Raw genomic sequence first — 27,947 nt, 5'->3', positions numbered from 1 at the left:
AGAATATAATGAGAAACTGTCCTGACCTTGTACATCTGAAGTCATGGTGGGTCAAAGCTAGAACCAATTGAATTAAAGTGAAGATGGCAGAGCTGTTTTGTGCCTTTGCTAACCTTTCTTTCTTCCACAAGTGCACAATTTTAAGAAGGTCATTGGATCATGTTTTTGAGAAAGTTTTATTTGTTTGCAGTTTTGTAGACTTCAACCAAACCCTGTTTAAAAAGCAGAACAGCCTGAAATAAATATAATAAGTATAACTTATTTGAAATAAGTATAAAATATTTAGAAAATATACACTTGAGGTCCACGAAAGACATTTTAGTCGAGGTAGTTTTTAAAGGACCACAATGGAAATAAGCATTAGGGCTTTACTGTGTCATCATTGGCTTTTTCTGTTTCTTATGCGCTGCACTGGCATGATATTCCGTGTTTTTCATGCTGTTCTCTGCTTTTAAATGGAATTATTCAATAAACTTAACCAATCAGTCAATCAATCAGGGGCCCTCCCTCAGCTCGGCCCCCTGTGTGCTCAGTGCCCCTGTTCCCCCCCACTGTGGCGCCCCTGTGTAGGATGCATATGATAGGAGTGAGGCGACTCTCCAGAGGCAGGCCGGGACCGGAGGGAGGAACCATGGGAGGAGCCGCCTGGAACGATGACGTAGGATTGGAATGAGGGAGTGAATGTTCCGGGTCAGAAACTGGACTGGAGAGGAAATTAACTCCGGGACGAGGAAAAAAAAATCCGAAATGCTACCCTCTTCTAAACTGAGATGTAGCCAGTGTTTTTTCCGCTAAAGAAGGGGGATCCGAAGCGGCTCGCAAAAACATTCCGGCGGCGACGTGACAGAAGGGACGAAACAGGCGTAAAAAAAACAAACAGGTGCCTACAAACTAACCAAAGTGAGACAGCGACGGAGTATAATTTCCATGTTCGTCGCGACCCAACGTTAGCTGGGTTAGTGCGACTTATTTACGGTTCGTTTCGATGTTTACTTGCCTCTGAGTTTGTTGTTGGACGGTGAATTTAGTTCGGGACTATCCCGCCGTAGCGTCAGTTAGCCCGAGCAATCTGTTGCATCCCTCCGCTTGTTTGTTTATCGCACGGGTACGAGATTTATTTCCATCGCCCCGTGATGTTTCACTGTATACCCCTGTGGCGGTGCAACCGTCATGTTGAGATGATCGATAAACGCCACTGCTCCCTGTTGTATGTGCCCGATGAGATTTACCGCTACGGACGGAGTTTGGAGGAGCTTTTACTGGATGCCAACCAACTCCGGGACTTGCCCAAGGTAAGCAGAAAATAGCTTCCGCTGTCTAATTTAACGACACCTTAAGGGAAAGGGCACCTTAGCCGTGTGGTACCGCTTTGGTCACATGAAATGCCTCGCTGGAGCTAAAGTGCTTCTGACACAAACTACTAACTGCCCTGATCTGCATCCCGTGAGGACCTGGTGGGAGCTGGGGACAATAATTACGCAAGATCAGCAAGCCACGCACCCTGTGTAGTTGGAAATTTCCCTTGTACTGCACCTGCCACTGTAGGTTAACGCAATGCAAATGCTAGAGCTTGAGCTTTGTCACTAGTAGTTTTTTTTATTTGAGTTCAAGGTGCCTCAAGCATTCACAGGCTTATGAAACGTTTGATACCTACAGTACAAGCCCCGGCTTGGTCTCTGGCGTGTCATTCTTTGCCAACCTGTTTAGACAGGTGATACCATGTTGAGGTCAGAAAATCCCCATGAACCAAAATGTCTGAACACTGATTTTTTTCTGTATGACAGTGTGCATAAAAACACTTACAAATCAAGCTGTTATTGAGAGCTGGTCAATGACTCTGAATATGCTTCCATACTATACTCATAAGTACACACTTGAGTTACATGATGATTGAATTGCTCTGTCACAGTGGCTTTATTATTGTTAAATGGAGAGGACCACATTTTCATGGAAACCATGTAGGAGGTCTGTACACCCAGCATTGAATTACTGGCAGGTTTGGAGAGGTGGTGGTATGCATGCAAGCTTGGCCTTCTTACCTGTGACCTTAGCTCTATAGATACAGTTAAGTGAATTATTAGTTAAAGGATTTGCATGTTATTCTAGAGGGCTACAGCAGTTCAGTTGTATTCGTGCTTATCTCTATTTCCAAGCTTGAAACCGAAGATCCAAGACTCTGACCTGTGGTGTCACGCTGATGTGTGGCCCAGAGCTGCTCCGCTCACAGTGAATGGACGACTGACTCTGTGGTTTCGCAGCATATTCCTGAACCTTTACAGCCAAACCGGTTTAGAGGATGCTATCAGTTCCGCTCTTAAGTCTTAGAAAATCATCTTGGGGATTGTCACTGTGATAATGTTCAAAACCAAGGAGTAGCCCATATTGGGCAATACTTTGGTTTTACAGCTGTTTCCAACAAGTGGTGAGAGTATGGACTAAGGGTAAGAACGCATGAGGAACTGTCCTGACCTCGTACATCTGAAGTCACCGTGGGTGAAAGCTTGATCCAGTCGGATTAAAGCGAAGACGGCAGGGCTATTTTGTGCCTTCGCTTAACCTTTCTCTGTTTCATGAGTGTGTAATTTTCAGTAAACAAACCCTCCATCATAAAGTTTAGTAGCGTTGATAATTTGGAATTGGCTTTAGTAGAATTGATAATTTGGCATGCAGCTTGTAAAAGTACATGGTGAATCAATAAAGCTGCTTAGCTCTAGAGCTCTAAGGATACTTTGGGGCTTGGCTAGTCCATAAAAAGTTGATGGACTAGAGATAATGCGAGCAACCTCGCATGGTTATGTGGCACCGCTTACTTTGTCCACTGAAGAAAGGACCAGGTACACGTAGTCTGACTGAAAACAAAGACAGCATTATGTGTTTTGTTGCTGCGTGCTCGTACAGTTGTGTGTCATTGTATTCCACTTCAGCCATAATGAATCACTGGTCTGATTTCTAAAATACAGACACATCTTTGCAGTCACTCCTTTTTAAGAACTGACTCGCCATAGTCTGTGCCTGCAAGGATACGATCAGCAGAGCAGGTGTGTTCCACTGATGGTCTCGTGACAACAATTGCACAGTTGCCTAACAATATAGTGATTTCCTATTGTCATTTCAGAAATATTTTAAGTATGTTTAAGGAGAGAAGGGGAGATTCTTGGCATGCCAACAAGAGAAACCACTGTTTATCATGCTCCTTGGCATGTAACTAATGCCATCTATGCTTGCTGAGTGAACCCAAGAAACGTCCAATTGGATAAACCTTTGGATCAGTCCAGTTCAGTGCTCATTGTGTGGCCTCATCACATTTGCCTCCAAGGTGGCTATCTGAACAATCACTTGCCCCTTACATTATTATTGTATTGACAGTGTAACAAGGCCTAAACTCAGTAACATATCACAAGTCACAAACATTTTAATCAGCACATTGATTAAGCTAGTCTAACAGCAGGATGGAACGGCAAAGGTTTGATTTTACACTTACAAGATTAGGAAAGTTGAGCTTCAGCAGAGTCAATAATTCTACAAAGAAAATTAGCAATTCACTCAGCATTTATTAACCTGTTGGCCATGTCTTGGAGACTTGAAACACAAGTTTGACTGTATGTGGGAATGTTTAATGGCTAGGCCTAGTTTCTCTTGGCACCTTTTTTTGTTTGCTTGTTTTCTGTATTATTTGTGTGGGGGTGGTGGGCCAAATTAGCAAACAGTAACCTGTGTCTCTTGTTTATTCAAAGATTCCTTTTAGCAACTGTCCCTCACTACACATACCACCAGCCTGGCTTCTAAATAGTTTCTAGCTTACTGAATAGCAGTAAAACAAAGTGAAACTAAATGGAAAATAGGTATGGGAATGCAAGACTATAGCTTGCTGTTAGAATGTACTTGCCTCTTCCTCCAGTTTAAAAATGAATGCATTTTCCACAGACCTTGGCTCCCCTGAAAGTGTAAGACATAGGCCTAGAAGTTAGTGGTTAGGCTTTGTCAAAGAGCTTTGAATGGCAACTATTCCATGTTATCTTGATAGTGCTTCTTGATATCAAAAGCACAGTTCTTTGATAGTTGAGTTTTGGCTTTCCTTTACAGTCTTGATACTGTATCTCTTTTTCATTTGTCAAGCCATTGTAGGGTAAAAGACTACTCCTGCATCACAAATACTTACACATAATACTGATATTTCTGACCTAACAAACAATAAAATGACCAGATATATGACGAGTTGATTTTCCCTTTTGAATGTCATGGTCACATTTTGTGGGAAAATGCTGCTTTTCTGCTTTACGGGACAAAAGCATATTGTTTTACGGCACATAACAGGAACCGTTTGTGTGATAACTACATTTATCCTTGAGACAATACTGCCATGTCCATGTAACAGGCCTACGACCAGGTACACTAACGTGAACCTTGAATGAGAGTCCAATAAACATTTAGAGGACATTTAGTAGAGGAACAAATGTCCAAAAAAGGCTTTAGTTTTTGAGATACTCTACCCGAGGTAGAACAAAGCACAACCATGTTTTTTCATAACTTTAATATGTCTAGTTTTTGAAATGGATGGTTGTATAAAAATATTTTACTGCAAAATTAGTTTATTTGGTTGATGTTTGGATCCTCCCCAAAACAAATTGTAGTTTTTGTCTTCTGCCCTCTGTGGCTGTAAAACTGTGGACCGCCAAAGGTCATCAACATGAGGTTTTTTGTGATCATTTGCATTATCAAATCTTCGTTTATTAAAAAAAATCACAATAGCCTTGTCCAGATCAGGTAACATGGCCAAACTCTCTACACTGTGTGAGCCGGACACAGAAGTGCACATTCTTCTTGGTCGATGTTATTGTTTCTGTTGTCTGTCTCACAGAGGAAACTCTTGCTTTTTAAAGCTGATTTTGTAGATTAGTGGTTAAGCTATGTATTTTGTTTTTAGATTACTAACCTACAAGCCCACACCTTAGTTTACATTGCATCACAAGATAAGGACTTTTGGTAACAATTTCTTTAATTATTGCAATGCAGTAATTCATTCAATTTTATTCTTCCCACAAAACCTTCGGGCTCCTGTTCAGTCTGTGAAAAACACTGGGCTACAGAAGCCAACAGTTGATAAGCTGAAAATTCAGATATTGACTTGGTAGCTGAGAGAATGGTTAATATATCCTTAAGTCAGCCTGTTCTGTTTTGTTTTGTGTCAGACATGGGTGATTGCTTGAGGCGTGGTGCTGAATGACAGTAACGGGAAGAACAGGTTTGCTGTCAGTATGCTAATGAAGAGTCACAAAGCATGTTGCAAAATTGGGGGAAGGCTAATAATACATATAGGCCATAAGAGCCAAACAGGTACTGCTCTTGTCAGCCCTCTGATCTTCTTTCCCTATTGTTACCAAGAGGACTGAACATGGCAAAAGACAGCCAGGAGTATGTGAATGAAACTGACCCCGTTTTGCTCTTGAACTAAAGGTTTTGATACAGAGTGTTTCAGAATACCTTTTGCTTCCGGCTGTCATTATCCTTGCTGTTTAATGAAGGAGTGGCATAGCTGAGAGAAGCAGGAAGTCTGAGAGCTGTAAACATAAGGGGATAATCAACCCTAAAACAGAATTTAAATTTTTTCTCTTTTTTTTATGATCTTGAGCAAATGAGCAAGTCTCTACTAGCCAAGACTGCCTTGATGATATCAACAAGAGACAAACCTTGGAGCTGTTCCCTTGATTGTGATTGGGAGACTGACTTAGCAGACAGTGACTGTTCCCAGGGTGATTTTTATGTTGTGGGTATATAGTCTCATTTTGTTCAAGCTCATTAGGATGCAAAAGCTCAAACAAATACAAATTCCCTAAATCAGTCTTGAATTGATTGTTAGTAGTGCAGGTTTTTTCTATTGATGAGTAGAGCCTTTGTTCTGGATCCTGGAGAAACATTGTTTACAAATATCATTTCAACTGCCTTAAGACCTCGGAATGACATGTGCATTTTATTTTAGGCTGGATTTTTCCCCATTTATACCCGGTATTAAAATGCGACCTGATGTACTATACGGCTAATAATCAATAAGATGAAGCTCTTTGCATTTACACCTGGTATTTACATGGGGTCTCGTTGTCTGCATTCTGTCTGCATTGTGATCAGATCTTAATTTATGTGTGCACTATGCAAAGCAGGCAATTATATGGAGAGGTGGCGTTTGTACACTATGGGTGGTTATTTCCCACAAATGCTAACACACTGTACGAACTGCATTTACACCTGGAAGACACTGGCTGAGATCCCATAACAAGATAAGGTATCCAGATATAGATTGCATTTTAATACCAGGTGTAAATGGGGTTGAAACCCTCATTGGGATCGGAATGTAATTGGATCGGACCTGCGGACGAGGTGTGGCTCACATTGTGATCAGATCTCAGCCACAGTCAGCCAGGTGTAAAAGAAATCATTTTGTACATTGTGTTCGCAAGTTTGCCTTTGCTTAGCTTCACCGAAGGACTCCCGCACGATCCGCATCCATCAGTGATCGCTTCTGTCCCTCATTATAGTGAAGGAGTCACTGTAGTAATGTTCACAGCAGCTGCAAACACTGTTTCAGGAAAAACAACCTGTTGCTGTTTCTGTTGCCTCCAATGAAAGAGTTGTAAAAGACAAACCTTTCCGAAAGTGAATACAGAGTGTACAGTATCACGTCTAATCACCCTGCACCCACCATGTTTGTTTTTGTTGACAATGCCTCCTCCACACCTACTCAGCTGCTTTGCATAGAGCATGCGGAAAATGAGGTCCGATCACAATGTGGCCAGAATGCAGCGAGAATGCATGTAAATACCAGGTGTGAATGCAGTCGGATTGTTCATTATCCGTGTAGCATATCTGAATACAGCATTTTCACACCAGGTGTTATTGGGGCTAATATTTTGTACCGAGTTTTCTAACAGAACATTTTTAAACGAGGTGAACGACAAGTGTCACTGTCATTGCTCTTTGATTTCGACAATATCTAGATTTCCCTAAAGTCTCCTTTGTGTGGCATGGCTTAATTTAGGTTTACTTAAGTCAAATCAAAATGTGACCTTCGTACTAGTGAAGTGGTTCCCTGCAATTTTTGAAGGGTGACAAGTACGTCAGTATCAAACAATAAAAAAGTAAATAATTAACAGTGATTAAATATGAAATGTATGGTTTTTAACTCTGCAAAATTCCAGAGTTGAACACTATTTATGTATTAATGGATGAGCCTTCATAACCAACTGAGAGAAGGTTTTCTGTAAATGTAACCAGCAATAACAGGGAAAAATCAAAAGGCAGAGGGGAATTTCATGAGGCTGGTAAGTCTCTCCGTTCATCCATCATGCCAAAACATTAGGGGGACCTGGAGAGGTATGTCAGCTAGCTGCTCTGCCAACACACAGGCTAGGTGCTGCCGGCTCTTGTTCTGGTGTGTTTGTGATAATTGCTGGTGCCTTTTAAAAAGAAAAATGAGGCAGCTCGATCTGCTTTACTCGGAAATTGCCAACAAAGATACAAAACAGCCTGGGGATTGATTCACCATTTTCATCCCAAGGAAATGATTGCTTCCACAGCAAAAGAAATGGCCATTTAGGACTACTTTTATCTTTGTGCTTTGAAGTAGCCGCCACCATGTCCACTCCAAACAACTCTGAGTTGCCGGATACCTGACTAACTATGAGCCGGCATTGAATCTGATCGGTCAGAAAAAACACAATAGAAAGGAGAGTGGACCGTAGCAGAGCAGAGATGCAAAGATAACAGGATTATAACCGGGTGACAGATTGTAAGACCAGAAACTTTTTTTTTTAACTGACAAATCAACGAGCCCAAGTCTACATCTTGGTATCAGACAATTCTTTACACAGTTAGTTGGTTAATGACCAGATTATGTTGCAGTGTGAAAATATGTGCTGTTGATTGTAATTCTTCAAAAACATTTGCACTGAACCTTTTACTAACAGTTGCCTTTATTTTGCTATAGGTGATTTAGGGATGTAGGATTAAGGGATTGAGATTAGAGGGGAGAAACATTAAAACATAATTTTGATATTACTGTAGATAATGTCAGACATCTGTGTTCCAATACGACACACTCATTACAATTGAATGGATTTTTCATGGCTGAAGAATCAACAAGTCCTATACAGTTACTTCAGCAATATTTGTAACAAGTCCTAATTTTGTAGAGTATCTATTCACTCGCTATCCAAATACATTACAAGTTAAGCGGATCCATCATACCATGATATCTCAGTATATCTCAACAAACATGGAACAAATAATAAGCTACCAATCATCTCAACCATGGTTTCATTTGTTTATGGTAATTATACCAAGGTAACGCAAATAATTTGACAGTGATATATTGATGTTTTAAAATGCTACACACAACACCTTTTAAAGAACAGATGGGCCTTTTCTCTATTACAAATGTGAAATGGCTGCATTCTGTCAAATGGCACATTAGCATAAATAATTAATGCAGGCCTGTAATGTGATTGTGCAGTTGAAATGGTAATTGGCAGATCACTGATTGTCTGTTTAGAATGTCTATCGACCAATTAAAATCGGTGGCTAATTGATTGGTGCATCCCTAACAAATAGTGGCATTAAGTGTAGGCCAGGTTTGGGCTGATCAGTGCGACACAAATGATCTGAGTTTGAGTTTTTGTTGCTTTTATAAATTTGATAAAAGATGTTGTATGAAGCAGTAGCATAGAAAGAGTCATCCAAATATAAAATTAACTCTTAGATCCCACCATTCAGAAAAGGTTTTGGGGTATCAGGAGAACAATATTTGCCAGGCAAATATATACACATTTTCCCATTTTACAATCTTACTTTTCCATTTGTCAGTCTCACAACAATCAGTTTAGGATGCAACAGTGTTGATAGGAAGCATTGACAATATGTGATCCCATTTACAGTCTTTTTCAATATACATTTCTTCTTGCCTTTCAGCCATTCTTCCAGCTGGTGAAACTAAGAAAACTGGGCCTGAGTGACAATGAGATCCAGAGGCTCCCACCAGAAATAGCCAACTTCATGCAGTTGGTAGAGCTGGATGTTTCTCGAAATGGTGAGAAGGGAGCAAAACTGTGATAAACCACAACACTAAACACTTAGATAATGCACACAGTTCCTTGCCCAGTGTAAACTAAAAATCTTATCATGACATGCACATTTGTAATATATTACGTTTTGAAATGTTTTTTTTATATCTGTGATGCAATTTGCTATTCTTCCATATGAATATGCCAGAATTTGAGTAATGTAGGCATATGGCTTGCAACAGTTCTACTCCCCTTTCCTGGAGCCAAAGCATCAGACGAGCGTAAAAAGAAGCATGGTCTGCATTATCCAAAACCCCCTAACTTAACTGTACACACCCAACATATTCTTGTAGCTGCACTGGTGAGGTTTCTCCTGCGACAGAGCAGACTGTTCAGAGTTGTGGTTATAGAGCAAAAACCAAATCCAGAATGCTAATTAAGTTAAAAGGAAACTCAAACAGACATTTTCACACACAGTCTTGTTTGTCTTGGGCCATAATTATGCTGTAGTGTTTAAAACAATCTTAAAACTCTTTTTGTGCAGAAATTTAATTCAGTGTATCTTGATATCCAAGTCACATAAAGTAAGAAAACTAACATAACTTTGGATTATAAAACAGGTTTATCCCACATTGGATTTGCCATGAAGTGCTATCTTTGCATTCATTGCTGCTTGTTTGTGTGTTTACTATTCAGACTTACGCTGTTTTTACCTGCATTCACATCTTGTTTGGACATATGTTATTGCAACTACTGCTGAGATTGTATGATATTTGATATTGAATGTCAGGACATGTTTTAAGACCTGATTAGAATGAGTAAGATGTTTTAACATTTGTCTCCTCTCTCGTTCAGATATAATGGAAATTCCAGAGAGCATCTCGTACTGCAAAGCCCTCCAAGTGGCAGATTTCAGTGGAAACCCATTAACAAGGTAGTCTTGCAGATTATATTATCTTGTCATTACTGTTGAGTCAAAAAAGAGAACAAATGGCTTATCAATCATGTATTTAATAGTTATATATTGATCTCTTCTGTCCACTGAAATAAATGGTCCTATATTATCCTGGCTAGTTTTTATGGAGCTATAGACTTGTGTGAATGCAATTTCTGCCTGATTTAATGATCAATACAAAACAATTGCATGTCTTTAGAGGGGTGATTTTAAGCCTGTTTTTTTTATATTTCACCTGCACAGATTGGTGATCTACTCTCTCTGTCTTCTTTTATCATTGTATTTTATCACTGTGCATTTTCTCACTTCGCCTTGAACACTTGTTTTATTACTGTGCAAATAAAATAAACCAAACATTAGCATTCTGACAGATCAGGTACAGTAACAGTTTGTCATTGTTTGGCTGGGGTTCAGTCTAATTTGCACCTCAGCAGGGGCAAAACCACAATGACATGCATTATGCCTCAGTTTGCGAGGCAACAGTTAATGATATTATTACACAGAGGGATTGGTGTTCAATACTTTAAAAGTGCAAGCACTCTTGCATGGTATTGATACAACACACACACATTTTCCACAGTAGTAACCTAATTCTCCACTCTTTTATCAGGCCTGTTTGTTATCAGCTCCATAGCAAAGGTTTACTGACAGCTATGAGTGAGCGTGAATCTGATACTATCTCCCTGTCAGTCTTAAAGTTGATAGGAAAAACTATTAACATTCAGAGAAACATTGTTAATCACTTGTAAGTCATTGTCCAAAGAGTTGTTTGAATAAGAGTTTGATAACATCGTTTTTCCCATGCTACTTTCCCTCAAGGGGAAGAATGTCATTTAATCTGAGGAAGATGGTGCCAACATTTCCAACATGAACTGACAAGAATAGGGATTAAAAGCGTTGCCTCTACCTTGAGACATGATTGATGAAATTGTCATGTAGCACAGAAGAGGCACTGATCGTTTTAGCGTAATGTCATGCACTACAGATACTTTCAAGTTAGTTTTGCAAGCTTTAGTCTATCTAGCTGCCTACTTTAACCTGGGAGTCTGCCTGGGATCAAATGCCACTAGCAGCCCGCCAGGTGATGGTGGGTCAGATACTCAGTCTTCTTGACAGGTTGTTGAATAAAGAAAACCCATCTCACTTCAAGGCTCAGTGAATCAATGTAATTGAATTGGCACCTTAGCTTACATTCATTAGAGAAAAATAAATTCCAGTGGCGATTGTGGCAGCAGTGGCTGAGCTTTCTTTAGACTGTGATCACATAAGATGCTTTTTAATACCGGGGATAACTTTGTTGAAAATCAAACTGGACAAGATAAAGTTAGCAATTTCTCTGCTTGCTCTTGAAAACATGAGGAGGAGACGTGCGCGTGAAGTGAAAAAGGTGCAGGCGTGTTCAAAAAATGCATCCTCTGTGATCACAGCCTTACACACTCATGCAATCGTATCCTTTGATTTTCACATGGAAGTTACAAACATCCTTTAAAAATACAGTTGATTTTGCCTGCACTATATAGATGAAAAGACCCTGTATGTACTATGTTTCACCACTCATCTGATGTGGTGTTCTCTCTTATTTTTCCAGATTACCTGAGAGCTTTCCAGAGCTACGGAATTTAACATGCCTTTCCATCAATGATATTTCATTGCAGGTCCTTCCGGACAACATTGGAAAGTAAGTTCATGCACTGTTTCAACATATTTACTTTGACATATTGAGCAGATCTGGCCTTTGCCAATAAAATATGTCTCTTATTCTGCCAAAAGCCAAGATGGAATTGTTCATGTAAACTTAAGATGTTTAATCATCTAACCATGTTGTTCTGCACAAACACTAAACTAAATGGATGTTGTGTTAAAACTGTTATTTCTCAAAGCCACCCACAGAGGGTTCCTCTTGGCATTCAGGGTTTTTCTTGGGTTAAAATGGGACTTTGGTGGTTCCTCTGTCATGAGCGTCAGATGACATCATGTGCTAACTGTACCGCTTTCAGCTTGACTACAACCTTCATAAAAAAGTTGTCCTATCAGACTATGGGTCTGAATGACAAGAGGTCACACAGTCTTACAGCTGATGTCAGTGTCTGTGTGTTTATTTCTAAAATTAACAATATATACAGGGGGGAAATATAGGAGTAGCCATTATTTGATTACATAACATATTACAGGCACATTGCCAAAAGCACTTCAGTAAACAAAATGGCAAACAGAAGTGAGCAGTTAAGTGATAAACAGCAGCCAAGTGTAAGGTATTTCAAAAACATGACACATTTCTTCAATCATCGTGAATTTACTGAATGGAATTCTCAGAATGCACTTTAACGCATGCGCTCGTCTCACATTTCCTCTTATACCTCGCAGTATTATATAAAATAATAGGAGAACCGGTATGGATAGGATTTGCTAAGTGTCAAATATGTACATATATAATGAGCTCAGTCCATTTAATCCTTTGAATGCACTTTTACGCAGACACTCATCTCTCGTCTCCGCTCCTCTTATTCCTCCTCCCATAGTCGACACACACTCCTGCAGGATTTCTCTGAAGCAGTTCCTTGTCATGGTTTGTCTGAAAAAAGACTTTTCTGATCAGTAGCTGTTGATATCCATGTTTGTGCTGCCATATATTCCATGGAAATACAGAAGCGCAATAAATGCTTTCAGTTCATCCACAGACATATCCCATGTTTCATGTCTGGGAACTCTGCATCTCACGTTATTGTTCTAAAGGTGTGTGAGAAATCATATGCGTGAAATTGGTTGAATTTTGATGCTGCTCATTTGATCAATGGGAGAAAATGTGCCAGCCATTCAAAAAGCAGTGGAGGAGGAGAGGGAGAAACATTCACACCTGGGTACCAATGCCTTGTAGCCAGTTGTTATGGCGTAAACGGGGGTATTTTGTGGGGAGAAAGTTGCAAAATCTGTCTGTGTTTTGTTGTCCAGTAATGTCTGCGCACAGCCTTTCTAGTGTTAAGATCTTTTCAGGACTTTTAAACTTTTAAACACCCTGAATTTGTTTGCCAAATACTTTGGGAGTCAACATGTTACCATTTTTCCACATGGTTTGAAAGAGTATCTAGATTTACCTAGTCACTTAAAAAACAATAAAGTCACAGTCAGAAAACTTGCTTAATCTAGCAACAAAGTGGCCAAGTTGGCAACAATTGCTGTTTTTTAGCCAATCAACAGAATGTGAAGTCCCCAGCACCTCAAGTCAAACGATTCGAGATCATGTTTTTTTTCCACTTTGTTTTAAGTTCCTCGTTTATTCTGTTTGTTGCTAAAGAAAGCAGGTTTGGTGGCAGTCTAAACTTTCCTATGCAGGAAAACCATGGTGTTGGAAGCAAGTAGAGATGGTTTCTAAAAGATGGCCAGCAGGTGTGCCCACTAGTTCTGTCAAAAGGCAGTTACAATAATCAGACTAGGGTTGTAATGTTCAGATTACTCAAATAACGTGTTATGCTTTCGGTAACGTTCACTTGCAAAAGGAGAAAAACAAGCAATAAAATGGTTTAAAAAAAATTCTGTAATGTGCCCAGCTCTTCGGTATGCCTCCTACGACCCAGCTAAGTGATGCAGTAAATGTTACAGCTCTAATGACATAATGTGTTGTTTTGTGTGTATTACCCACAGGAACAGGCATGACAGGGCAAACTGCTTCACTTTTTATTGTCTCGCTCTTCCCTTGTGATCTTAACTAATTTCCTCTGTAATTTCCTCCACCTGACCACTTCTCTACACTTTTCATTTGCAGGCAAATACTAGCTTTGTTCCCCTTGAGCTGAAAACATACCGGCCATCTTGCTCTTGACAGGCACATCAGCCAGTGTCCTTTCCTAGTCTGCATTGTCTTTATTCATAAAAGGCACAAGGCTTGTTCTGAGATGGAATATAAAAAGACAGAAATGAAAAAGCATGTCTGCCAACATTCTTATTGCTTGGAAGTCTCCCTCATTTTTGAGCTCAGATTTAATTGGATTCAATATCAAAACTATGTGCTTTAGGTCAAATTGCTGCAAGGGAATTCTTTAGGAGAACTTTGGAATTCAAGGGAAACTGACAAAACTAAATTAAAACAAAGGCAGATTTAAGGGCAGATATGAGGATGAAATTAGACATGCAGCTCAATTTAGAAATGTTGAAAATGCCCTCATAATTGTCTGTCTCTAGCTTTGGTCTGCCACCGCTAACTATATAGACTGACTTGTTGGTTAGGTAGTTTCTTTCAGTCAGCCAGACCGCTGCAGTGAAACTTCTCCTGATGTTGGCCATCAGTACATTTTGAAAGATTATTGGCGGTGGTCTGGATGGCATATTTTGACCCTTAGATAAGTGCTGAAGCAGTTTGTGTTAAGCTAAACAGAGCTTTGCTTTGACTCGCTATAGTGCCATAAATTAGGGATTATTGCTTAACCTCTGATGGATAATGCGCAGATGCCTGGTGAGTGCCTCGTAGAACGAGTCAAGATAGGGGTTTTTCCCCTTCGTTGTGAATAGGCCGGGATTGTAGACTTTTAAGTAATGCTACGCTTATTGGACTTTTAAACCTACTAATTTGGCTTAATGTTGATCTGATGCTGTGCTGATTTAGCCGAGTGATTGCTCTTAAATATGGGATTTAATGCAAAAAACAGGATGCATAATCTTATTCCTCAATCTTTTTTCTTTAATTGTAAAAGATAGATTTAGCCTGTTAGACCTTGTTATAATAGACTTCAAATAAAAGTGTAAAAGGAAGAATCAAACCCAAAATCAACATGCATTTAAACTTGCAGTCACTTTGTTGAAGGTTGCCTCACAAATATTATTGATCCCTCTGATCCGTGTTTACCTGCTTCCCTATTGCAAACCACGTGCTTCCTATGGCATGTGAGTGATTTTAATGACACATTGTCTCTTTATGCGTCACCTCTAAGACATCTAGAGTTTTCCTCCATAACAAGGGGAGCTCGGGGTCAAGAGAACACATATCTCTTTGCACCCTGTTCCCCATGGTACAGCATGTGCCCCAAAGCTGTCTTACATAAAGCAGTGAGTCAAGGCCTGCTCTCTGCTAAGGAAAGCAGGTAATGAAAACCATAACGCAGTTGGAAAAACAAGTTGGTTTGGGATTTCAACAGTGGATAAGACAGGCTTTAAGGGGTTAAATGGCATCGGTGTCTTATCTACTGACATGGTAGTTTTCAGCCGACACCAAAATGGCTGTCAGAAAACATAAGCACAGTACCGTCATATTCAGGCCTAAAGCAAGTGGAGCAATTAGGTGGTTATTTGATTGTTTAACTGAAGCCTGAAACCAAAATTCAGACAGTGTGTGCTGGAATTGTCTGTCTTTTTAATCTCTGGCACAGTGACCCAGCGTTTGCACTGAAAAAACCCTCACAACAAAGCAAAAAAAAAAAAAAAAAAGTCCTAGTTGTGTGTCATGTTGTCACAGTAGAGGGTTTGACTGTCATACAAGAGAGATTGTATATAGGCTAGTTTAAGCGCTATTTTCAAACATACCTACCAGATTCTGTTAATCCCTCGGATTCAGTCTTCATGGCTCACATTTGTTTGTTCTACTGCCATTATGAACGTAAATCTGCCTCTAAAGAGCAGATTGTCAACTGCCATACCGCTGTGAAAGCTTTTTAACCATCGGGAAACTGAAATTCCTTGGAAGATTTGCCGCCATTTCTAGTTTTCACAGTGTAAGCGCTGAGCTAACCGAACTGTAGTCTGTTGGTTTTAAAGCCAAAGCACACGAATCCTAGTAATGTCAACTCCTAGGCCCATCTCCAATACCACTTGAAGGCTGTGTTATTTATCAGATGTTCTTATCAATACGATAAAGTTTGTCCCATGTGAGTACAGTAGGTGCTCCCTCATAAAATGCTCCAATAATTGGGTATATGTATTGAGACATAAGCAGCATTGCAAAAACAGAACCCTGTACTTTGGTCTCTGATGGTCATTCAGGCCACTTGCTCTTCATTCAAAGTGTGCAGAGGCTTTTCTGTGACGGTTGTTTATGCTGCGTTGGATTTTACTGCCTTGATAAGACCGACACACCTCAAAACAACTTCCTATTCACCGTTATCTGATCCCGAGGGAACAAAAAACCCAAACCCCTTGGGTCTAGAAACGTTCTATGTGCCACAAACAAGAAATATTTATCCATGTTGCGGGAAATATGAGTAGAATCTTTATAGAAAATAGAGTTCCAGCTTTCATGACATTTTAAGAAACATAATCATCTTTCTTTTGCCTTTTCATTACAGCCTCTCCAATTTGGTATCACTAGAACTCAGAGAGAACCTGCTGACATTCTTACCAGAGTGAGTATTCAGCAACGGCACTGTGTGTTGTGTGAAGCAGGTTATATCTCCGAAGTTGTGTGTGTGCGTGTGTGTGTGTGTGTGTGTGTGTGTGTGCAAGAGAGAGAAAGAAAGAGACAGAGAATTCAGAGCAATATACTGAGAAAACTGCATGTAGCATCTTCACCCTGTTAACAGACAATGGTTAATGAGTTACAGGACTCACAGCCAGTCTCTGTGTATTTTCTCCACAGGTCGCTATCTCTACTTCACAGACTTGAAGAACTCGACCTAGGCAATAATGAACTGTACAATTTGGTAAGTTGTTCCGGACGTCCGGAGGGGAAAGTTGTTTGTGCAGAAGAATGAGGCGCGGACTTTCACAAAATGAGCAGACCCCGGCTTTTCCCATTTCCTTGTTCTTGTCATGTCCAAGTAGATTAGCATCCCTTGAGAACAGCTTTCACCTCTTATCATGCGGATGGGAGGATGACCATCTGCTTTGAGCTTTGGGTTTAAAGTTGTAGGCTTATGCGGCTCTAACTCTGAGGGTGAATGATTTACTGACAGATGAACCAAAGTCAGGCGGCAAGGACATTTGTGTGTGTTTTTTTGGGGGTTTTTTTTGTTGTTTTTTTTAGTTCTTTCACAGTTGTGTGTACATGGAACCTAGTTACCCATGTGATTGGGTATTATTGGAAATCATATATACTGCTATCAGTTTTGATACTTAATATACAGTTCTAAAATAATACTTTTAAATAATACAAAGGAAAGTAAAGGAACATTTATTTTATAATGTGATCAAGCAAAATGTTTTTGAGTATTGTTTGTACAGCTGTATCAGCAGACCTTGATGCATGATTTGTTCCATAGAAATGCTCAAAAAACTTGTCAAACTAATCAAAAGTATTTTATATCCCATTGTCACTACAAAACCTTAAATGCCTTTTCATATCTCAAAATCAGCAGCCCCAGTCATGTATTTATATTTCTTCCTCTCCTCTTTATTGTCTTTGTCTCTTTCTCTTCTATATCTCCCTGGCTCTTACTCTTTCAATTCTTACATTTCTTACTCCCACATAGCCAGAGACAATAGGCTGTCTTGTCAGCTTAAAGGACTTGTGGCTGGATGGAAACCAGTTGGCTGAAATACCTGCAGTAAGCTAATCTTGAAATGTATTTCTATTATTTAACACTGTGTAGTTGTCTTTGTATTAATAGTAATGCCATTGTTGCATATGGTGCTTCTCAGTGCACTGATGCATGCAGCGCACTTAAATGAGTTTTCAATTTCATTTTGAACCAGGACTCGTAGTTAACAAGCGTCTCAGAATTGTCATGTGAGAAGTGTGACCAAAATATAAGAAGTGTACAAATGTAATCATTATGTAAGTGTGGTACAGTGATTGGTTTGAATGCTGCAGCATGATGGTAGGTGATAAAACCCCCAGGTAAAAACACTGTCAGGGCCAGACATGCCTCATGCTGGGAAGTCCTGAGATCACCTGGGATAACTTTGCTTTACTCTTACAGTGGTTGGGTAGTTGATTGATTTTACTCTGAGACACTTGATAACTACTGTCCAAGATTGTACTTGCTACCAAATGATTATAGGCATGATGTTACTGATTACCACAAAACTCTTGCTCTTGATTCCTAGGAGATGGGCAGTATGAAAAGCCTGCTGTGTCTAGATGTATCAGAAAACAAACTGGAGCATCTTCCAGAGGAGTTAGGAGGCCTGCTGTCGCTCACCGACCTGCTGGTGTCCCAGAACCTCATTGATGCTATACCAGAAAGCATCGGTAAGCATAGGTTTTCTCCTCCCATCTGTTTACTGACATAATGTTCAGTGTGCTAATGTCCAACATTCAGGAGAAATTGGGGGATCAGATTGTTGGGTCTACCTAGGATTTCAAATCAGTATAATGTAGATAAAGCCTGAAAAATATGAGGCTAATCTTAGGTATACTTTGATATTTTAATCTTAAATTGTTCTTTTTCTCTTAACCAGATAATTCTGAAAATATTGCTACAGTTGCTGCATGTATGCAGTTAGCCATGTGCTTTGGTCTCACCGTTTTTAGCTAAATTCAAGGACAAATATAGAACGTTTCCCCTATGTGACAAGTATCTGAAGGAAAATGTCCAACTAAAATTAAAATATGAAAGTGTCACTTTTACAAGATAACAGATTTTTATTATTTTTGCCAAATAATCATAACTAAGTAACTGCATTGAAACGTATTGTTCTCGCTGCACCAGCCTGCTAATCAATGTCATGTCCCGTCATGACAAGTTTATTATGATTAAAATCAAAGTACTCTCTCTGTGAGCATATGTTTTTTTCTCCTCTCTCTGCAGGAAAACTAAGACAGCTTTCGATATTGAAAGCTGATCAAAATAGGCTTACTCATCTTCCAGAGAGCATTGGAAACTGTGAAAGTCTCACTGAGCTGGTGCTCACGGAGAACCAGCTACAGGTGTGTTGGATACTGCATTACTGTTCAATCTGTGAAAATGGGAAGAAAACACTTTTCCAATGCATATGTTTCCTAAATCCATTCCTAGCAACACAACATTTGCAAATGTTTGCCGTTGTTTTTAGAATCCCCAAATACAGGCAGTCAGCAGGACGTCAGCCAAACAATATCCATCCACTGCCCATTTCAGATCTGGTGAAAATATACATGTAATAAAAATAATACGCTCTGGGATTAGTGCCTTCACACTTGCTTTACACACCTCGGCCAAGTGCGCCATGGAAACTAGATGGAGAATGTATCCTAGGCCTATGTGCAGTATAGTGCAATACATAAATTTCAACTTTGTACAATAATTACCAAAATATCTGTATGTTTTATTTTTATTAGTAATTTCCATGCACACACAGCACATGTACACACAGTCCATATGATAGCAACAGCACAACATCAGCTGTTAGTTTGGGCATAATGCAAGGAAAAGATTTAAATCTATTTGGCAATATTGAAACTCAGATCAGCCAAATTCTATCAAATTGTCATAGATGTAAGTTTGTTTGACTGCGTCTCGTACGAAGCTGCTTCACTGACATACCTGTGGTGACAGAGAAGACGGCCCTCTGGCTATTACTGCTGTAATAAAACATTAGCCAACAAAAGCACACAAATGGCAACAAACAGATGCATTGCACACACTAAACACTGTTGGTTGTTAATGATTATTGGATCATGTATAATAATACAGTCTATATACCTTCTGCATACCATAGTTACTTGGGACCTAGATTTGCTACTCTGCTGAAGGGACGGGATATGTCTTTTGTAGTATTTTCTCTGACTTGGAGCATGCAATTAGACCTCCTGATAACTTGGCTAAAAACATCCCACACTTGTTGGGATACTGTTTCCACAATCAGAATTAGGACATTGGCAAAAAGAGCCCTAAACACAGATATGGGGTCAGTGTTTTGATTGCTGCCTATGCAATGCGTGTTAAACTTGATCCTGAATCAGCCTTAAATGCTGGTGACTCCACCCACTTCCCCAGTTTGAGACACTTCCACCTACAGTTTGACATTGATTGACACCAGTTTGAATGGTCTATGCAGACATAAGGTGAAGAATCTTGACAGTATTTTAGATACTTAGATATTTTGAACTGTACTGGAGGGAAACGTAGTTACCAGGTAAACACAGGCTCATCATAAAACACTGACTTGTAAATTGTTTTGAAGTTAAAGGAATACACTGAGTTGACTGGCCCATTGGTCAGGTTAGCCATTAAGTGATGAGAACATCAACACCAACATCACCCATGTGTAGCTTGTTCGGTGTGGTGCTCCAGTAGCACACACTGTGTTGAGTGATTGTAGACAATTAGCATTATCTAAAAAGTGAGAAAACGAGAACTTGTAGCATCTCTAAAGCTAAATGGAGTAATTTTAAATGACATGCAGCTACGTCTGGCAGCTCTGAGTCGATTGGTAAAACTAACACGAAATACGATACAAAAATAACATTCTGTTTTGAGTTACCAGGGACTACTTTCCCTGTCGGAATGTCTCTTTCTGCCAGACTTGGAGCCTGACTTGTGTTGTTTATAGTGAAAGTGGTGGTGATGGGAGACAGGGCTCCAGCTGAAAATCCCTGCACAGCAGATGAATACATGGCTGCTTACCTAAAATAGTTCCAAAAATAAGATGCAGCTACATGATCTATATTGAGTTAAAATATATATATATTTTTTTAAATTTACGAATCTACAGGCCATATAATAAAAACCACCAAAACATTTTATTACTAAATGTTTAGTCTTCCCACTATGGACAGTGTTAGTGGCATTCGATCACTTGACACACTGTTTATAAAAGCATGCAGCACCGGAGCAGACAATCTACTGGGGGCACACGGATGATTTTGATGTCTATTCTCTCATCACTTTACGGATAAATTGACCAACGGGCCAATCTCCCAAAAAGTTGGTGTAATCCCTTAAACGCCACGGGATAACGTTAAGAGACAAGATGAGGTTAATGCCTGTGTGATCCATTAAGCTACCAATTGCTGTAATAATGGGAAAGCTCTTGATGTTCTTTTTGATGTATTTGTTGTTACAGAGTTTGCCAAGAAGTATTGGGAAATTAAAGCGGCTTTCCAACTTCAACTGTGACAGAAATCAGCTAGCATCATTACCTAAGGAGGTACGTGTTTCCTATCATAACATCATCCAACATCATTACCTAAGGGTATAGGCTTTTCTCATCATAACATGTATCATGAGACAAGTGAGACTGTATAAATTAAACAAACTCTCAAAGTGAATATTAGTGGTTTCAATAATGTAGGATTCCCTAAAATAACTAAAACACATATTCCTAAGAGGGAGAACTAACAACTCATTGCCTCGGTTTTGAGTTGTCAAAACCAAACTGGGTGTGCAAGCCTACATTATTTAAATATTATCAAATACTTCTGAAGGTTTACATTTTTGAAAATATAGGTTGAGGACATTGAATACCCGCCTGTTGCAAACAGCAGCATATCCATCTTCATACTTACCGGGTCAGAGTCACAGTTGCAGAAGGGCCAGTAGAGCAGCCCAGATGTCCTTTTCCCCTGCAGTGACCTCCAGCTCCTCCTGGAGGATCCCAAGGTGCTCCAAGGCATGCTGGGAGATGTAGTCCCTCCAGTGTGTCCTGGGTCTGCCCTGGGATCTCCTCCCATGCGGCCATACATGGTATTTTTCCAGTTGGAGGTGCCTGGGGAGCATCCTAACAGGTGTCTGAAGCAGCTCACATGGCTCACCTTATTTATATAGCACCTTTCAAAACCATAGTTACAAAGTGCTTCACAAAAAGAGGGAGAGGAAAAGGTGAGAGAATAAAAAAAAGAATAAAATGTATATACAAATACATTTGAGCATATGTAAAAATGCTGTCTTACAATGAAAAAATAGCAATAAAACAGTACATGCATACAACAGTCCACATTATTCAATGAAAGGCCACACGTTTTAATATGTCATGGTATGCACCTTCACCCACTGATCGACAGGTAAACCCACAGTTGATAACTCAATGTAATAATTTGACATGACTGAAACATGTTAGTGATATAAGTAAATTATTTTGAAGATCCGCCAAGCCTGTGTGTATGACTCTTTCATTTGCATTTAAATATTTCTATAAAATAATGAAGTCAAAGCTGTATTTACTTTTTATAGCTCAGTATCAAAATCATGAAATGCCTTCTGTTTTGAGTGGACTGAATAAACCCTAAGTTATAATTAACTTTATATTGAACCCTCAGTTAAACTGGCTAAACTTCATTCACATTCTAGACAGTTGTTGGGTCAACAATGGCCGTGCTTGTTTTGCTCACTCATTTCAGTTTTATTATTCAGTGCTCTGGTTTGTTCGGCTCTGGCTGATTGTCCCCATTGTGTTTGTATGTGACATTCTTCTCTGACCTCTTGTCCGTTGAAGTGAAGGCACGCCTGCTTTAAAGCTTAATCTGAAAGGGCTTTTTAGAGGTTATACAATGCCCTTGTGTCTTAATGATGCAAAGACTGCAGTGTTGGGAGAAAAATAACAGTTCAACGCACTTGGCCTAGATAGTGAATCGATGGTGTCACTGTTTCTCAAACCATCAACGTTACATGCCATTTCTAACACTCACAGTGAAAGCTTGGTCTCACTATTGAGCTTGTAGTTTGCTATGCTACTTAGCCACTGTCTCACTTTTATGGATTCGATTGATCATTGATTAGCTGCTCATGACACTATTGCCCTGGCTGGGTTTCGACTGTGCTTGCATTACACATTAACATGATGCAGAGATAATTTCACACTACTTAGATCTGACTAATGTATTTGAAGTAGCATTGATGATTTGAGGGATGAATCATGTTCTTTGTTTACTGTTGCGTCTCTAGATTCCCTCTGTCTGGTGTGTCAGTTGTTTTTGCTGACATTTGACTATCTCTCCCAGGTCCAAGTACAACTTATCGCATTTACCCTTGTAAATGCTGAGGCTTAGCCAGCTCCTTTTAACATGATGAATCTCTACAACAGTACTTGTACCCTGCTCAGGTCTGTGCCTGAGCAGATTAATAGATTAATAGATTACAGTCTGCACTTTAGCTGGCCCATCAAGTTTCTACTTTGACTGGCCACTAGGCCTAATTGTGTCTAATTTTAGTTCCCTCTCCCACATCCCATTGGCATTCAATTGGTCTGCTATCGAGAACACCAATTCTAGGGCAAAGTGCCTGAAAGCTGAGAACACATTTATTTAGGTTTCCTTTAGGTCCTGGTATTTTATAGAAAATATGCATTTATATTATATTATTATCAGTATGCAAAAGAAAGACAAATTGCCATTGAAAGGTTTATTTGCCCTCAGGATGTTTATCCTGAGGGCTCCTGTATTGATCAAGATGTAATCACGCTGTCTCTTCCGCTTCTCAGATTGGAGGCTGCAGCAGCCTTAATGTCTTCTGCGTGCGAGAAAACAGACTGACGAGGATACCGGCAGAGCTGTCACAGGCCACAGAGCTGCATGTGCTGGATGTCTCTGGAAATAGGTTCGTCAAACACTCTGCATCTTTGTTTCCACTCTCTTTTTGGTCACAGTGGCGGCTGGGGGAAGGGCTGAGCAATAAATAAATATAAGCGTCAATAAAATTATTAAGCAATGCTAATGAGTTATTGTGATACACAATTCTGTTGTCTAAATTAATGATAAAATCAAATGCTAATTAAAATCTCTCACGAAATGAGATAAAAAACAAATTGGGGAATATGATTTGAAAATTATGATAAGTGTTACCAGAGCAAGTTGCGGCACTACCTGTTCTCATTTAGTTCATTTGATACTCTAATGGGCAACAGCACCCAAGCACTTCCCTTGGGAATGTTGCTCATTGCTGCTTTAATCACAAATGAATATCTTTACCTCTGTGCTTCATGTTGCTGAAAGCTGCCCCGCCATGTTGTCCAAACAACTGCCAAGTGTAACCTGACAGAAGTACTAATTAGGACTAGAATTGTGAATGTTTTGTTGGTGGAAAATAAGCTAAATTATTATATAATTTGTTTTATCATTTTCAGTTTTCTAGCTGTGGTAACTACATACAGAATATAGGGGAACAAGCAGCTATGCATTCAAAGCAGAGCTGACAGTAATTCCCTGGGGGATATGACTGTTATCTCCTAGTATGTACACAGTATAGAAATAAGCGCCTCCTGATATCTTGTAGTTTCTTTATATTGTGCGATACGAGCAAGTTAGAATCCTCCAGTGCGCTGCTGTAGTGAGCGGTTTGAATGAAGCAGTCACAACACAAAACACCTGTTGTCTGTTTGTGTCCAGGCTCGCCCACTTACCGTTGTCCCTGACCACGCTGCGGCTGAAGGCCTTGTGGCTGTCGGAGAACCAGTCGCAGCCGCTCCTCACCTTCCAGACGGATGAGGATCCCGACTCGGGGGAGAAGGTGCTCACCTGCGTGCTGCTGCCCCAGCAGCCGTGCGAATCTGACAACAAAGGTAATGTAGACATAACATGACTCTTAATGGTGTCACGGTGTCCTGCCCTGCCATGTTTGAACAACTGTCACCATCATGTGTGACGGGTATTATCAGTAGCAGTGACTGTATTTAGATTTTTTTTTCATATTGGTTGATTGAAATAAAACCCCTGTAAGATTTATGAACAGCTACTGGTGCAGTTATGTGCGTGCGTGTGTATACATACATACATATAAAATAGATTATGATCTCCGCGCTTCTAATGTGCAGGGTTTCTTCTCGAGGGAAACGACTTAATCCCAAGACTGTGACATTTGAGCGGTATTCGACATCAGTCCCTGCGTCGTCGTCTGCGAGCGTTTAATTCAAAGTGCCCCACGGTTTTGATCACATTATCACATGATCTGCTCGGGGAAGCACAGCGTGTTCTGCGCCCTCTGATCCTTCCCTCTAGTTGCTGTCGATTACGAGGTCCTGCAGGGATCACAACGCCTATAACAGATCTGGGCCTCCCCTGTCCCTTGAGGCCCTCCTTGGTTATGTTTTTCAGAAACGCAGTGGATTGGACAGCTAAAGAGGCTTAGCAACGGCTGGCCTGCTGCCATTAAAAGCTCGCCCACTGGGTAAAGAGACACTCAGTTGAGCTCTGGCTCTATCTATGCCTGATACAACAGTTTATTGTAATGTCATTTTTTTTTTTCCCACAACCTTACCCGGAATTCTGTGGCGTACTTATGATTCTTTAGAAAATGATGATTGTCCCCTTGACACTGTACTTTTACAATTTGAGAAGGCGCTTGCATCTCACCTCAAAAAGAAAAGCCACATTTTCAGGTTCGTTTCTGTGACCCTCTCTCTCTCTTGTGGAGGAGATGCGGATATAAGACTGGTGGAGGTCAGAGGAGTGAGGCTGGAGCCGGGGTGGGGGTGGGGGGAGATTGTGTTGCTGTAAGCCTGTGACTAAGCTGGGATTTGAAACTGTGATCTGGCAGTTTCAGGCTCTCCCTTATGAGCACTGGGTTATGTGACAGCCTTCATTTCTTGAGTTGGCAGATTGTAGAAAAGCAATCATACCGACCATATTGATTTTAATCTGCCAAAATGTCCACTTCAATGTGCCATCTTTTCTGCTCGAGTTCTGCCATTCTTTATATTTGACTGTTTCTATGTATGCAGGGTTCAGAGAAGAATTGAGTTCATACATGATATGTCTTCTGATGCCATTTTACTTTAAAAACTGTCCCAGGATCAGATAATCTCGCCCGCTGCGGCGCCCTGGAGAGCCTGGTGAACGACATGGTGGACGACACCTGGGACAACAAAGCCATGCACAGGATCAGTGCCATCCACTTCCTGGAGGATGACGATGATGAGGATGATGAAAAGGTGAGGCGAGGGTGTAATGTGGCATGCGATGGTAGGAAAAAGCAAAAACAACAAAAAGCTAATATTGACGAAAAAATGGTAATTTGTGAAATCTCACAGCTGTCGCCATTTCGGATAAACACAAGAGCGTCAGAACAATTATTATTAAGAGATAACCTATGTAAATGTTTCCCCAGATTAATAGTGATAACAACCATCTGCACTCAGTCCGTTTAACACCGGTTTGATTTGTCACCGTCCCGCAGAGAACACTGATGCGGCGGGCCACGCCTCACCCCGGCGAGCTGAAGACCATGAAGAAAGCAGCTGAGAACCTCCGCAACGACCTGAACGCTGCCAAAGGCCTGGACTCCAACAAAAACGAGGTCAATAACGCTCCAGACAGAGTGACCACGTCTGTGTGACTTTTTACCTCAGAAATGTTTTTACCTCCTGTGTCTCTCGCCATGTCCTCCTGCACAACCCCTCAGCCCTGTTTTTGTTTTTGTTTTGTTTTTGTTTTTTACCTACAAACCCCAGTGTGGCTTACCCCCCTCCTCCGGTTAAACCCTGGGACACCAGTACCTTACTTCATCTTCAGTCCTGTTTTAAATGTGTTCGACTCAGTCCACCGGGGCCAATGTGCCTTCCTCTTTTTAAAATGATTTCCACAGCAATAATCTGCACAGATTTGCTCCTTTTTAAAAGATATTTTAAAGATTTATGACTTTTTTTAAACGCCTCTTTTTAAAAATAAATATACATTAGGTAGTTGCACTATTCTAAGTCTTTATAATATGGTCAAAATCTTCTTAAATGTATTATATATTTGTTCTATATCTATTTTTAAAACACTGGGTGAATATTTCTTTACATTTTGGGCAAACATAAAACCAGGAGTTTTTGGACCTACTGATTAAGGATTATTGTATAGTCATTTGTGAATATTGATACTTTTATACTTTTTGGCAGCTCAGATGTAAATAAAAAAAATGTATAGCAAATTTCTTAATCAGTTTCAGATTTTTAAAGTTTTCCTTTGAACTTGGTACTTTTTTTTTCCTTTTTAAAATTAAAGCAATGAACAAAATGCCGTCACTAATGTCTTATTAAAACCATATAATTGTCATTGGGTGAGTAGACAGCCTTGAATCTTCTTTGTTTGTTTGTTAAATCTTCTCGGCTAACCCTAGACTAATTTTGATTCTAAATAGATTTTGTCAATTAATTATTGGCTTCGAGGACTAATGCATATCAGCTACCTTTTAATTACTTTTCCACAATACAATTGTGCGGAAGTGACAAGGCTGTCTTATTTATATCTGCTGTGCTACACTGCTTTGCAATGTTTATCAAATAGATGCCAAAAACAGCTGCATTTTTAAAAAATGTCTCTTTAATGAACAGTACTGTATAGAATAATCATTGGAGTTATCAGTTAGAATGAGGTTCATATCACAAGGATGGAATCCTTTAAAAATGCAGTTGTTAGAAGTTATACTTTAATGCACTTCTCAAAGTTTCTTGCGTCTTATTCAAAAAGCGTATTCTTTTATATGGTACATTATAAAATTTGTTATTTTGTTTTTAATTTGATTGCAAGAAGTGGACCGTAGAAACTGGTTCAAATGTTGGTTTTATCTTTTAATTATTTCCTGATCAAACTGCACAAAACACAGATCTCAAATAGGCATGGACACTGGGCCTGGAGATCTGAATGACTTTTAACCACTGATCCAATAAAATGGGTGCAAAACTAAACATGTTCGTTATTCCTTTAACTTTATTAGTCAGGTTGTGCCAGTATTAAAGAATGAATGTTGAGTTTGGAGAGGATATCGCATACTTTCTGGCTGAAGGTATCATCTTAGACCTGTTGAACTTCATATGCAGGCAATTTCATTTTAAATGTGAAATTAACCAATGTCAAAACAGTTAACTAGAAACATTTTGTGTTCTGCCTTTTCTTTATCTTGCATCATTCCAAAAGTAATTTATTGACAAAGTAAACATAGACTAAAACTGGCTTGCCATGGAAATCACACAGTATTCCATGACGGCAGCTTGATGAGATAGACTTGGTCTTTAAAGGCACAGATTTCTGTTCCATTTCCTTATCCCTCCATCTCTTGTTTTGTCTGTCCAACTAAGCATGATGTATGTAATGCTCCACCAGCATGTGCCATATTTTACTTTGTCTACCCAGTATGTGCTGCACATGTTGTCCTGATTCTGGCATGCTTTCAGCATTTCAGCGG

General features: G+C 39.8%; 1 protein-coding gene across 2 annotated transcripts; it reads left to right on the top strand.

The window, feature by feature from the left end:
* The first annotated feature begins 695 nt into the window (after window positions 1-695).
* lrrc1 (leucine rich repeat containing 1) lies at window positions 696-27,450 on the top strand. 2 transcript variants are annotated; one of them, XM_071519368.1, is made up of 14 exons: window positions 696-1,292; window positions 8,959-9,076; window positions 9,906-9,984; window positions 11,594-11,683; window positions 16,275-16,331; window positions 16,565-16,628; window positions 17,397-17,471; window positions 17,974-18,118; window positions 18,678-18,796; window positions 20,914-20,997; window positions 23,266-23,381; window positions 24,170-24,342; window positions 25,577-25,715; window positions 25,958-27,450. In XM_071519368.1, the coding sequence occupies exons 1-14, from the start codon at window positions 1,134-1,136 to the stop codon at window positions 26,112-26,114; spliced, it is 1,575 nt and encodes a 524-aa protein (XP_071375469.1). In that variant the 5' UTR covers window positions 696-1,133; the 3' UTR covers window positions 26,115-27,450. The 2 variants fall into 2 exon arrangements, with proteins under 2 accessions (XP_071375469.1, XP_071375468.1); XM_071519367.1 differs by having other exon boundaries at window positions 25,571-25,710; window positions 25,956-27,450.
* The last annotated feature ends 497 nt before the right edge of the window (window positions 27,451-27,947 follow it).

This window comes from Centroberyx affinis, unplaced genomic scaffold, assembly GCF_046629955.1.
Source record: "Centroberyx affinis isolate AG114_WGS23_722 - 3 ecotype Tasmania unplaced genomic scaffold, CSIRO-AGI_Caff_v1 ptg000690l_1, whole genome shotgun sequence".
Classification (NCBI taxonomy): domain Eukaryota; kingdom Metazoa; phylum Chordata; class Actinopteri; order Beryciformes; family Berycidae; genus Centroberyx; species Centroberyx affinis.
Note: the sequence above shows the minus strand (reverse complement) of the source record. Positions and strands in the feature narration are given on the sequence as shown.